A 12182-nucleotide genomic window follows, 5' to 3' on the forward strand; every position below is an offset into this window, starting at 1 on the left:
CTTAAATGGCCACATAGGACACCAAATAAAATTCATTCATCATAAACTACCCCAACTGTCCTCTCCCCTCTTTACCATATACACTTAAAAATGAGGTTGCAGCGTCAATGCTATCCCAGTTTCTGGTGAATATGCACATTTCTCACAGCTGAACAGAGTTTGAAGGCATCCGGAGTTAAATAACAAGTTACTTCTCCTTTCTCATTTTCATGCAGATGAATCCAGTTTTTGCTCACCCTTAACAAAAAGAACCTATGCTCAAAGACAAGCCTTGACAAGACCCCCCCAAACAGTGAGTCAGATGTGATCGGTTTCATACTTTGAGGGTTATGCTGCTGTCTTGGCCCAACCTCCTTTCTGGCACTGGTAAAAACAAGCCTTGCCTACAGGCACCACTCCCAGAAATGCACTGGGCAAGTCTGAATAAAACTGAGTGAAAGACAAAAGATGAGCTCTGTGCCCCTATATCCATGGGGAAAAAAAAAAAAAAGATGTAATTATTTCAACGCTGCCTCACAGCAGAAGTCAAGCATAACAGGCCAGAGCACGTATTCTGTAAGATGTCAGGAAAGACCCCTTGAGATGTTATTTGGAACGCACATCATGCACATTTCTAGATGCTCATATAGGCACAGATCATGATCGCAGATAAGATCGTTCAACACAATTCTGTCCAATACACTTTGGCCGGCAGTGTAAAGCAACTATTTACACAAGTATTGCATTTAATTTGACATTCGATGTCTATTTTGTTACATCAGGACAATGAGATTTTTTGACTCTCAATAAGCAGAATTTAAAATGTGATTAAATAGTTGTGAAACTGAGCTTGCACATTTGGAAATGTCTGCAGTTTGCACAACTTGATTTACTTGCCTGTAAAGCTTTAACATAATTCCTGTGTATGCTGCAGTCTCATCTGTCAACACATAAAAGAAGATTGATAAGACCAAAACACAAAAGAGGTTGACAGACATTTTTAGGCTGCTTATTCAGCCCTTGGCAGTCTTACAATATGCAAATCTGCAGCACTGTTTTTGAAAAAAAAACTTTTAAAAAAAATAGTTGCGGTTAAAATGAAAGCAGTAGTATGCAATTGCTTAAAATGCACGTTGGAGTGCATGCTGCCGTGAGCCCCACCTCTGTCCCAATGCACTCACAGGTGGCCCAGTCTCCTCGTAGCCGTCTCTCCCAGCTGCAGTCAGAACAGCAGAGGTTCACCCCTCCACATCCAGACAGCAACTGGATCGCACATGTGATGCAAGTTTAAAATTTTTTCATTTAAGTTGCAGTTAAACATATTTAGAGTGTTTACTTACTTTGTCTCTCCCACAATATTATTCCTCTCTCCTACAGTATAGTCAGCTTCTGAAACCGTGTGGGGGTGCACCATATGTCTGAAGGTACTATTGATGTAGAGGCCCATTTGCTGCATGGTGGTTATCAATTATGTCCTTCAACATGTCTTTTTAAATAAAGGTTCAAACAAATCTAAGACTTGGATAGTCACCACTTTAAAGAAAACCTTGACAACTTGTCTGGAAATTGTGATAGTCTGTGAAATACTATGTAACAAAGCACATAAGAAACATGTAGAATTGCTTAGGTCTACCCGCTCGGTTTGATGCGTTCAAAGAAACACTGAAGAGGGATCGATACACACCCACAATGAGAAGTTTAAACATCCTGGAACGAGCTTTCACATGAACTGCAGTTTAGAGCAAGGACAACAAAATGATCAGTTTCAAGATATTGTATGATTTGTCAGACTTAAAAAGTTATCGGCAGAGTTTAGTCAGTAAAATTTATAATGTATAAACACCAAAACAGTATAAGATTGAAACGTTTTGTTATCCAGTTCTCAGGTGAGCATGACACCACTGTACTGCTACGTTGGAGGAAAAGATTAGAATTCTTGTGAGCTCAGATTGCAACAAGTTAACCTGCTGCTCGAGCTCCCCTGGCCAGTCATTCAAGAGCTGTAATTTGAGACAAAACCACAGTACACAAATAAATGCAACTGCAGAACCAATGATGAGATTTTACTTTGCATAAATAGACAGCATGTCTATGTTGTGAGCCAAGTAAGCAAAAGCTAACAGGTACACGCCCACTTTGAAGTCATGAAGGCATGCTTTTTTCTGAGAATGAAAGTTGTTCAGACCTTTTGTAACAAATCTCATGTTTTTAATTAATTGTGATAGAACTGAGAAATCCCATTTCCTTACTCCTTAAACACACATTCATGCAGTAATACAAGTTTAAGTGACTGATGTTCAAGTGATCCAAGTGGATCAACATCTGTAAAAAAACTTTGGTTAATTCCTCTTAAATATCCAGTTCATTGGTCTTCAGTTCTAAGTAAAAATACAGCATGTCATTTTAAGTTCATGAGGTACTTTTTAGGTGAAAAGAAAAGGTTTGTCCTGTTCTCTGATGAAGCTCAGTTGTGAATGCAGAAACAAATGACGAAATTCAGTTTCAGGTGATAAGATGCTGACCTCTTGTGGTAAATCAGAGAAAGGGGGAAAAAAAAGTTTCAGTTTGTCCATTTATTCTCATCCACCTAGGAGTTAGTTTGATTCAATTATTACACAAGACATCACCATCCGTTTTTGAAGACTTCCTCCATCAACAAACTCTAAAACACACCAATGGAGATACATTGATAAGGTACTCACCTGCCATAGGGAACCACTTGGCCATAGTCACTTCAACAGGTGCCGCCCCTGCGCCGGCTCTTCCACATTAACCTCGGTCACCAGCAATGTCTTGGGCATTCCTGTTGTTTTGTAGGTTAGGTGTAATAATGAAAATAACATTTCAAATGGCTGCAGAATGCATCTTGTGTCCTGGACAAGATATGGTTAACAAATTAAAGCTTAATTCTGACTTTTTCCTCTATACAAGACAGAGCATGTAGGTGCTATCACGATCAGGGAATTTAATTGATGGATGAAACATATTGTAATAGTTGTAATTAACTATTTCACTGCCTTTTACAATTTGTTCCATGCCTCCGCTATTGCACAAGCCAAACAGTGATTTAATAATGCACATAAACACATTTGCTTTTTAAGCAAACAATTTGCTCTATATAAAAAGGTAACACCAATATTGTACTATTAAAAACGGTGGAAAACAATCAAGCTATTCTATTAAAATAATTATGACTGGTCAGATTACAAATGTCACTACATTTATGTCTTAAAAACGGTTTTCATTGTTTACAGTGAAGTGTGCTTTGACAAGCAGTTTGAACTATAGTCAAACAGTTTCATATTGTGTTTATTAATCATAATAATTTGTCATACTGAGACACAGCAAATACATAATCATTCATTAAAAGGGGAATTCAAAGTACTAAACAGCCATTGTTGATTTGAATGCTGTTTTAATAATGATTTTAAATAAAGCTATGAGATATGCCAGATAACGTTTAGCTGTTGAATATAAAGTATCATTCACTGTAGGTATATAAATTTTAGACTTAGAGACTTTATACATGGAAAGGTTGTCGGATTATGGAAAAATATTTCCCAATAAAAGATAGTCTCAACAGATAAACCAAAGTGAAAACTAAGGTGTGAAAATGTTTCTAAATCTATGCCAACCTATGCTAGTAGCTTTCTAAGGATGCCAGTCTTTTGTTTTAAAACAGTTCCACTCTAAATGCCAAGACAAATTAAATATATACCAGGAAATCAGTATTCATTTCTAATTTGCAGCACTTAAGGGCGAAAAACCCTTTCACAAAACAGCAAAAATTCTTCATGCCCACGGTCTTGATTACAATTGTATTCTTCTGCCTAGTTTACATCCATCTTATCTACTAACCGACATCATAAAGAAAGCGCAGGCGCAACTTTACTAACTCAGCGGTTACATTCATAGCTGCGTTCCCTTTATATTGTTCCCGCTAGTGTTCTGTATGCTAACTCCATATCAAGGCTGAGCTTAACAACTAATGGAACGTGGTATTGGTTGTCAAGGTAACGGTCACATTAGCGAAGCTGTTGCTATATGTCTGCCAACCTATTTGAACAACTAAGGCAGTATCTTTAGTGTTGTTGTTTTTTTTGTTCATTTTTTGGTATTGTTTAATAAAAACATGTAGCAGATATGTTTTCCCATCATAAAGACCAAAAAAAAAAAAAACTCACCTGAAACAGCCAAAACTCTCTCAGCTTCTGAATCAAATTTACCCACACAGTTTGCAGTGGCTGCTAACGTTCAGTTTCTTTTGTACTGGTCATAGTCAAGACAAACGCAGGTGCTACTAATCAACGGTAATGCTGACTGCTGCCTTCCATTTATGTCACAACTAACCCTGTTTTTGTGTTATGTATTCAGGCTGCATGGTAAGACTGAACTAAATGGAACAAGTAGCAAGTTGCTAAATCAACACTACTGAAACTTACACATTCAATTCAATTCTATATTAGCCCTCACTGAGTCATAAGTTGTAATCTCAACTTCTGAAGTTAAAAACTCCTAAGTCTAAGCTATTCTTCCAGACACTTGAATGTGCTACATCTCTTCTCTCTGCACTTTAGATTTGACATAAACAACATCAACTTACATTTAGAATTTTTGACATATTCATGTCATTGAGACCCCCTCAGAATTGAACCCAGAAGCTTTCCATCTTAAAGGAGTTTCCCAACCTCCTGAGCTACATTGTCATACTTTTGAATTACTTTCTGATCAAATTTGATTCTTACCTTTAGATGTGCTACTTTAAAATCAATATTCAGTCATGAGTTTAAATCCCCAGTCTTAATGTCAAGAATCTAATGTTCTCCTTCTCCAAACATAAGAATCAAACCCATCCCCTCTGAAACTGTAAGCTGCTCTCGATCGGCCTGAGCTATCCTGCCACAGAGATGAACAACCGTTTGAGTTGATTTCTTTCCCTGCTGAGCTTTAACATTCTTTCAGCTGACTGGAGATCGATCACAAGACATTAAAACACCTGGAGCTAACAGGTCAGATAAACTAACTAAAAGTTTCTTAAAGATCATAAAAGCTTCCAAGGTTCAAACCAGTGCCCTCAAAGGCTTCAGATAAACACTAACCCCTTAAGCTGCAGAGCTAGAGACAATGAAGGAGATATTTTAACACCTTTTACTCTTTTAACAGGGTGCTGGTCTTCAAAGTTTGCTGAGCTGTACGTGGACTGAACTTGTGGCTGGGAATTAACTGAGGAGCTTGCCATTCAAAAACTAACTGATGGAATATTAAGTCCAAACCTCTTCTCTCACTCATCATGGTGTCAGCAGCTTTTCCATTATAATCACCTGTAGCTCTACAAACACCAACAACTTTTATTCTTCCTTCCTTTTATTCTGTCCTTTTGACGAACATGTTGAGCGTGAACATTTATGTTTATCTTTCTTCGTCACTCTCCTGACCACTGATTCATGACTGTGATTCTGTAATGATGTGATAACAGCACAGAATATACTGTAATTGCTAACTGTATAAACATCCAAACAGCAAAACAAAAAATAACAACTCGAGCTTCAAACCAAACAAGAAAAAACGAATCCTCCTAGGGTTAGCAGATAAACATCTTAAGTACAGCAAATGAAGAAGAGCAGATACAAAATAAATGGATAAACAAAAACCATGTGGTGCTCATTAAAGTGGGAATTTAAGTTGTCAACAAGAACAATGAAAAGAGTGGCTCAGTTATTGACATTTTCCGTCCAAGCTTGAAAAACTCAAGCAGGATTCCTGTCTTCATGTGAGTCGTCATGCTGTCCTTTATGTTGCCTTTTAACTGCACATAAATACACCCGTAACATGCAGTTCCTACCATTTATCTTACACTTTTAGCCATTTTAACAGTTGCTGCAATAATAAAACCCAACAATATTAAAAGAAAATACACTTCCAGGATTAGACTTAGAAGATATATATCAATCAGGCAAAAGTCTCTTTTGAGAGTGAAATCACAAAATAACTGATAAAAAATACATTTGTTTTCACTACTTGTGCTATTTTTGCACAGAAGAAGCCAGCTGATTCTGAATTATTGAGTGAAAGCAAACGCTTTATTCCAGATTTAAACCCGAGATTCCAGACTGTGTAAAAACTTCTTCTTCTTCTTCTTTTTGTCATTTAAGTCATCATTTAAAAGGAAAACAAACTCGTCCTTTCTTTCAGTAAACACATTTTTATTCAGTTTGGTAGCAAAAACAGCACCTCAGGACAACATTTGATGTGGGCGGCCTCCTAAGGGGTCAAACAGTTTCAGATACAGGACATACGCAGGGAAGACATGCACTACCTACTGTAGCAGGCGATTTGAAGACATTAGTTGACCAACAACACTGAAGCTCGGTTTTCGGTACATTCACATTCCTTTGACAACATCACTGTCCGTTTAATGCGACACAACAGCCCTTCATCTACGGACTAGCAGTTGAATAGACTTCATGGGATACATATATATTTTTTTTTATTCTCGTTGCAATTTGCCCATTTTTTAACTCACTTTCTGATACAAAACTACTTCTTTTAGTACAGTCAGACATCAGACACACAGGGTAAGTTCTTTGGTCCCTTTCAGATCTTTGGTAGTGTTAGGATCATTTATTGCTTCATGAAAAACATGTTTATGCTCTGCTGGAGAGTGGCTGGCAAGCGTTTTACTTCAGACTTGTTTATTACTAGAGTTGTGGGTGAAACATGAGTATAAAACTACCAGAGAGGCAGTGGAGATCATAGCAGACAGGTGGCTACACCCCCAAACTACACAACTCAATCCTCAATGACCTCAGAGGACTCGGACACCACTCTTCCATCCTTGGTCTCAATCATCTTGATAACGACATTCTTTTTGCTCTGGGTGGTGCTGTAGCCGCCGGCACTGCCGCTGCTGCTGCTGAAGCCTCCGCTGCTAAAGCCGCCGCTGCTGAAGCCGCCGCTGCTGAAGCCGCCACCATAGCTGCCGCTGCCGTAACCGCCGCTGTAACCGCTGCTGAGTCCGCTGGAGTAGCTGCTCTTCATACTGTCCATGGGGAAACCGCTGTAACTCGCTGTTGGGAGAAAAAGAAGGGCTATGATGTAAGAAACCTGGGCAGAATTCAAACCGTGGACGCTTTGGAGGGTCTGAGTGAAGGTGACTTACTGCTCTGTTGGGAGATGTTGATAGCCTTGATGCCGTTTGCCAGTCTGTCCTCCTCGCCCTCCAGCAGTTTCCTGTAGGTGGCGATCTCAATGTCCAGAGCCAGCTTGACATTCATCAGGTCCTGGTATTCTCTGATCTGGCGGGCCATGTCCTGTTTGGCTCTCTGCAGGGCTTCCTCCAGGTCCCTGATGCGGGACTTGGCGTCCTTCACTGCCAGCTCTCCTCGCTCCTCAGCTTCAGCGATCTGGGCCTCCAAGTTGGCACGCTAAAAGATGACATAAAAACGAATAAGACTTTGTCCTCTCAGCTGATGGAGCTGCTGCTCTGTGGTGCCGAGACGCCATACCTGTCCCTTGATGGCATCGATCTCTGATGTCAGTCTCTGGATCATGCGGTTGAGGTCTGCGATCTCTGTCTTGGTGGATCTCAGGTCATCTCCATATCTGTTGGCGGATGTCTGCATCTCTTCGTACTAAATGAACATCAACAAAAAAAGAGATATTGGTGAGCGCACAATATGTAGTAACAAAGAACTGGTGAATGTATGCTAAGAGCCATCAGTCACCTTGGTCTTGTACCAAGTTTCTGCCTCAGCACGGGTGCGGTTGGCGATGTCTTCATACTGAGCCCTGACTTCAGCCACAATGGCGTCCATGTCCAGGTTGCGGCTGTTGTCCATCTCCACAATGACTGAGGTGTCCTTGATCTGTCCCTGAAGCTCACGCAGTTCCTGAAGAAATTCAAACAAAAGAAAAGGAGGAGGGATTAGTCACCTCCTTATGCGCTCTGAGTGATGGCGCAAGAGTCGAGCAAAGATGCAAAACAGATGTTCAGAAAAAATTAAATCATTAATGCAACGAAGGGGAAACGTCTTCCAAAACAACACCACAAATATTACAAGCACTTCGTGACTGCAGAGATAAATCACACATAACTGCTGATGATAGCAGGAAAACGTTGGGGGGCTGCAGAAGCCAGAAAACAAAGTAGAAGCTTGAGCCGTACCTCCTCATAGATCGATCTGAGGAAGTTGATCTCATCTGTCAAACTCTCCAGCTTGGCCTCCAGCTCGACCTTGTTCATGTAGGCCTCGTCCACATCCTGGACAGATGATGCTTGTTAGAACAAGATGACTTAATTTTTACACCTTCGGTGAAAAAGCTGAGTAATGTTTACCTTCTTGATGAGGACGAAGTCATTCTCACACTCTGTGCGCTTGTTGATCTCATCTTCATACCTGAGGGGAAAAAGATGCAGTTAATGTGGAGGATTTAGAGAAATCTCACCGGCTTGTTCACTAATGTAACACTAGGCGGTGCTGGCGGTCTGCCGCTGCCTCCCGAAACTCCTCTGGGACATTTGTCTCACACAGTGTTGACTCTGGGCCATGCGTGGGAGGTGTTACTGATATTTTTCCCCTCGGGGGCTCCTCGGTTGATATGCTCCATTTGTCTTTGGACGATTAGCAAACGAGCAGTTGTGCCTCTTTCTGCAGCAGCCATGTGCACATCAGCGTGTGCTCATTCATTCTCTTTCTGCCCAGTTTAAAGCACTGCTCGGCCTTTGGTGACAGCCAGCTTTTACCTCCAGTCATGTGTCATGTACTGGGTGTTCATTACATGCCTCTCCAGTGTTGTAATTTCCTGAAGTTCGTATGATGTAAGATAATGGACAGATGCAGGGAGGAGTCCACACTGAGATCAACTCTGTGCACTGCAAGGCTCAAATTTGACTTCAGCTCAGTTTTGACTAAACTAAAACAGATTGATCGTGCATCAGCTGTCGTTTCTGAGTCGTGCAAACCTCTTTCATGACCAAGAACAACACTCACTTGTTCTTGAAGTCCTCTACCAGGCCCTGCATGTTGTGCAGGTCGGCCTCCAGCTTCATCTTGTCGTTGCCCAGGCTGTCCAACTGTCTGCGAAGGTTGGCGATGTAGGCCTCAAACATAGCGTCGATGTTGGAGCGGGTGGTGGTCTGTCCTTGCAGCAGGTTCCATTTGGTCTCCAGCATTTTGTTCTGCTGCTCCAGGAAGCGGACCTAATGTGGGGAAAAAGATTAGGAATGAGCGAAAACAGGGTTGGAGTATCAAAAACGCAGACTTTACAAAGACTTACATTCTTATTAGTTGTTACTCGTATGAGGAGCTCGAAAAGCTTCCTTTATGGTGTGATGTTTCTACATAACATGACTTCAGAGTTAACGTCTTAGCTCTTATCAGTCTATGGTGCTTTGTAAAACACTGTTTTTCCAGACTGGCCATCAGGAAGGCCTGCGTGACATACGTGCATCCTGACAGGAGGTGGAGGGTCGGAAAAATGCAGTGTTGTAAGGGAAAAATAGAGCTAGTTAACCCTTCTCCTGCACGCCTTCCTGTTTTTCCACGTTGATGGAGAAAAGGGGTGTGGCAGAGTTTCATCTGCTGGTGGATGCAGACAGGTAAATATTGAACTAAGTAATATAAGTCTGATGAAGGAAGAGAGCAGAATAGAAAGTGAGAGGGGATTTATTAGTTGGAGAGGTGGGGATTGGTCTATTTGTGAACAGTATGCTTCTTTTCTACTGGAGTAAATACGGATATTAAAGAGACTTGAAATGTGCTGCCATCTAAAGATAACAGGAGTTTATCAGCTCAGTGCTGAAGCATGCAAAACGCTCTTTATCTTCATTTAATCATTGTGCTGGGAAGAGGAGAGTTGATATGTAGCTAGTCAGCTGGCATTGACCAGAACATGAAACCAACTGACCTTTTTAAATATTAACCCACAACTGAGATCTCAGAGGACTGATACACTGCTGAGTGTTACTCAAATGCAGGACCGTAAAGCTTATTTAAAAAATTAAAAGTCAGTCTATTCATCAGTGAACAGACACCCCACATATAGTGGAGGTTTTGTTGTAGAGGTAACAACTAGCATTCATTACTGATTGCTTGTTTCTGTGTGTTTGGAAGGAGTGGGGGCCACCAGGGCCACATAAAGAGCCACACCCCAGCTGTGGGAGGGACCATTCCCAAGGTAACTCGTATCACCAGCCCTGAGCTCTGCCCTGACACACCCTTAACTCTTTTTTTTCTCTTTCTCCCGAGTTTCTCGGTTTTGTCCTTCCTACATATCTGTTTTTCATCACTATAAAAGGGCAGTAGGAGCCAAAAGATAGTGGGCCAAACCCCAAGATGCCTGTGTTGCATTTGTAGGAGGCGAGGAGAGCAATGACAGAGGAATAAATCAACGTTTGCTATGCAGAACAAGTGAAGAAATCAGCATTACATTACATGTGCCAAACATATGGTTCCCTATCTTTCATTGCATAACAAATTCATATCTGTGAAACAACTTTTTGACCCTCAGATTTCAGCCCAACTAAAGTCATTTCAGACAGTTTGAAGAGAGGACATTTTAACACTCTTACCTTGTCAATGAAGGAGGCAAAGCGGTTGTTGAGGCCCTTGATCTGCTCTTTCTCCTGAGTGCGAACAATTTGGATGGAGGGGTCAATCGCGAGGTTCAGGGGGGCCAGCAGGCTCTTGTTCACAGTCACAGCGGTGATGGGGGCCTGAGCAGCCATGCCACCACCGAACCCCATACCCATACCCATGCCGTAGCCTCCTGCACCACCCATGCCTGAGCTCACGCTGTGGGCAGAGCTGCTGGAGATGCCAGCTCCTCCAAAGCCCCTGCCGCCAGCACCTCCGTAGGAACTCTTGACAGTGAAGCTCTTGCGGGCGGTGATGCCACCTGGTCCGGCATAAGAGCTGCTGCTGAAGTTCCTTGGGGCGGAAGAACTCCTGTAAGAGGAGGATGAGGTCCAATAAGACATTGTGAAGTAGCTTTTCTTTTGAATGAATGAAGTTAGGGATGGTCAGAGCAATTTGCTCGGTCGATAAGGCAGGCAGACAGGCAGGCCAGCAGCGGGGAGAGACCAGAATGGATAGACAGAGGGGAATGAACTGAGGAGTTTTAAAGCCTGTGGGAGGGGACTGTGTGAGCTACTATTGGCTGCAGATCTGGGTGAGGGAGGGAAGGGCTGTAACTTTACACCTCTATGACACACTGGCCAGTCAGTCAAAACTATTACCTGCTCCTTTTACAGGCTTCTCTAAACTGTTAGAGAAAACTTAGTCTTTTTGAGGAATGTCGAGAGATGATATGACACACAAACACATTCATATATATATATATATATATATATATATAGCATGTAAGATCTGGACATCAGATCAAACTCTGAATGATAATCATATCATACAAAGAAGCAGCTTTGAATGAGAAAAATGATTATGTGTGAGTGAAGGCTGCCTTTTGGCTCTTACACTGTTTAATTCACTTATAAGGTATGTGTGTAGAACAAGGCGGGGGTGCTGTTGATTTCCCTTTTCCAACAATAAAACAGGAATGTAATCTGTGGATCAAGAATCATTGGATCTACTCCAGTACCATTTTGTCTCCCTGTTAGTTCGTAGAACAAGAACATCACAGATCCCTTTCATCTGCACGAACGCACTACACATTTTGCTGACCACAGTTCCTCATACAGTTAACCAGTACAGGAAGCGTTATGTACTTCTTTACATATCTAAATAAAGCAATAGGACCGACTACCGTCTACAAGAGTTTAACTTTCACTCAGATGCTGAACTGTCAGTCATTATTTTTGATGGGTTGAAGACAGGTCTATCAAGAGACATGCATTTCAACAAGTTCTCACGCTCACACACCACACATGCTATTTCTCACGCTGAAAAAAAATAATATAAATTTCTCTGACATGCCGCTATCGCTATGGAAACGGCAGGAAAAAAGCATGTGTCCCATGAGTCTGAGCAGAGCAACACTAACAACAAGACTAATAATAATATAAGTAATGAAAGATCTGTACCGCTTTTTGTTAAACTTTGTACTAAAATAAAAGAATAAAAATAACACGTTAAATGACTAACAGGCTAGTAAGCTGTTTCCCCATCACTCAAGGCTTTATGCTAAGCTAAGCTAAGCTAGGCTAACCTGAGTCATTTGTAGCTTTAAAATTTAACTCCACTGGCCCG

The 12182-nt window shown here is 41.4% G+C and overlaps 1 protein-coding gene across 1 annotated transcript; it reads right to left on the bottom strand.

The window, feature by feature from the left end:
* Window positions 1-6161: 6161 nt before the first annotated feature.
* Window positions 6162-11077, bottom strand: krt8 (keratin 8). The gene is made up of 8 exons (XM_072366529.1): window positions 10550-11077; window positions 8970-9178; window positions 8315-8375; window positions 8144-8239; window positions 7704-7868; window positions 7485-7610; window positions 7139-7403; window positions 6162-7046 (listed from the first exon to the last, which is right to left on the bottom strand). The coding sequence occupies exons 1-8, from the start codon at window positions 10955-10957 to the stop codon at window positions 6769-6771; spliced, it is 1608 nt and encodes a 535-aa protein (XP_072222630.1). The 5' UTR covers window positions 10958-11077; the 3' UTR covers window positions 6162-6768.
* Between the last annotated feature and the right edge of the window lie 1105 nt (window positions 11078-12182).

This window comes from Leuresthes tenuis, unplaced genomic scaffold (genome assembly GCF_036924035.1).
Source record: "Leuresthes tenuis unplaced genomic scaffold, fLeuTen1.0.hap1 SCAF_16, whole genome shotgun sequence".
NCBI lineage: Eukaryota > Metazoa > Chordata > Actinopteri > Atheriniformes > Atherinopsidae > Leuresthes > Leuresthes tenuis.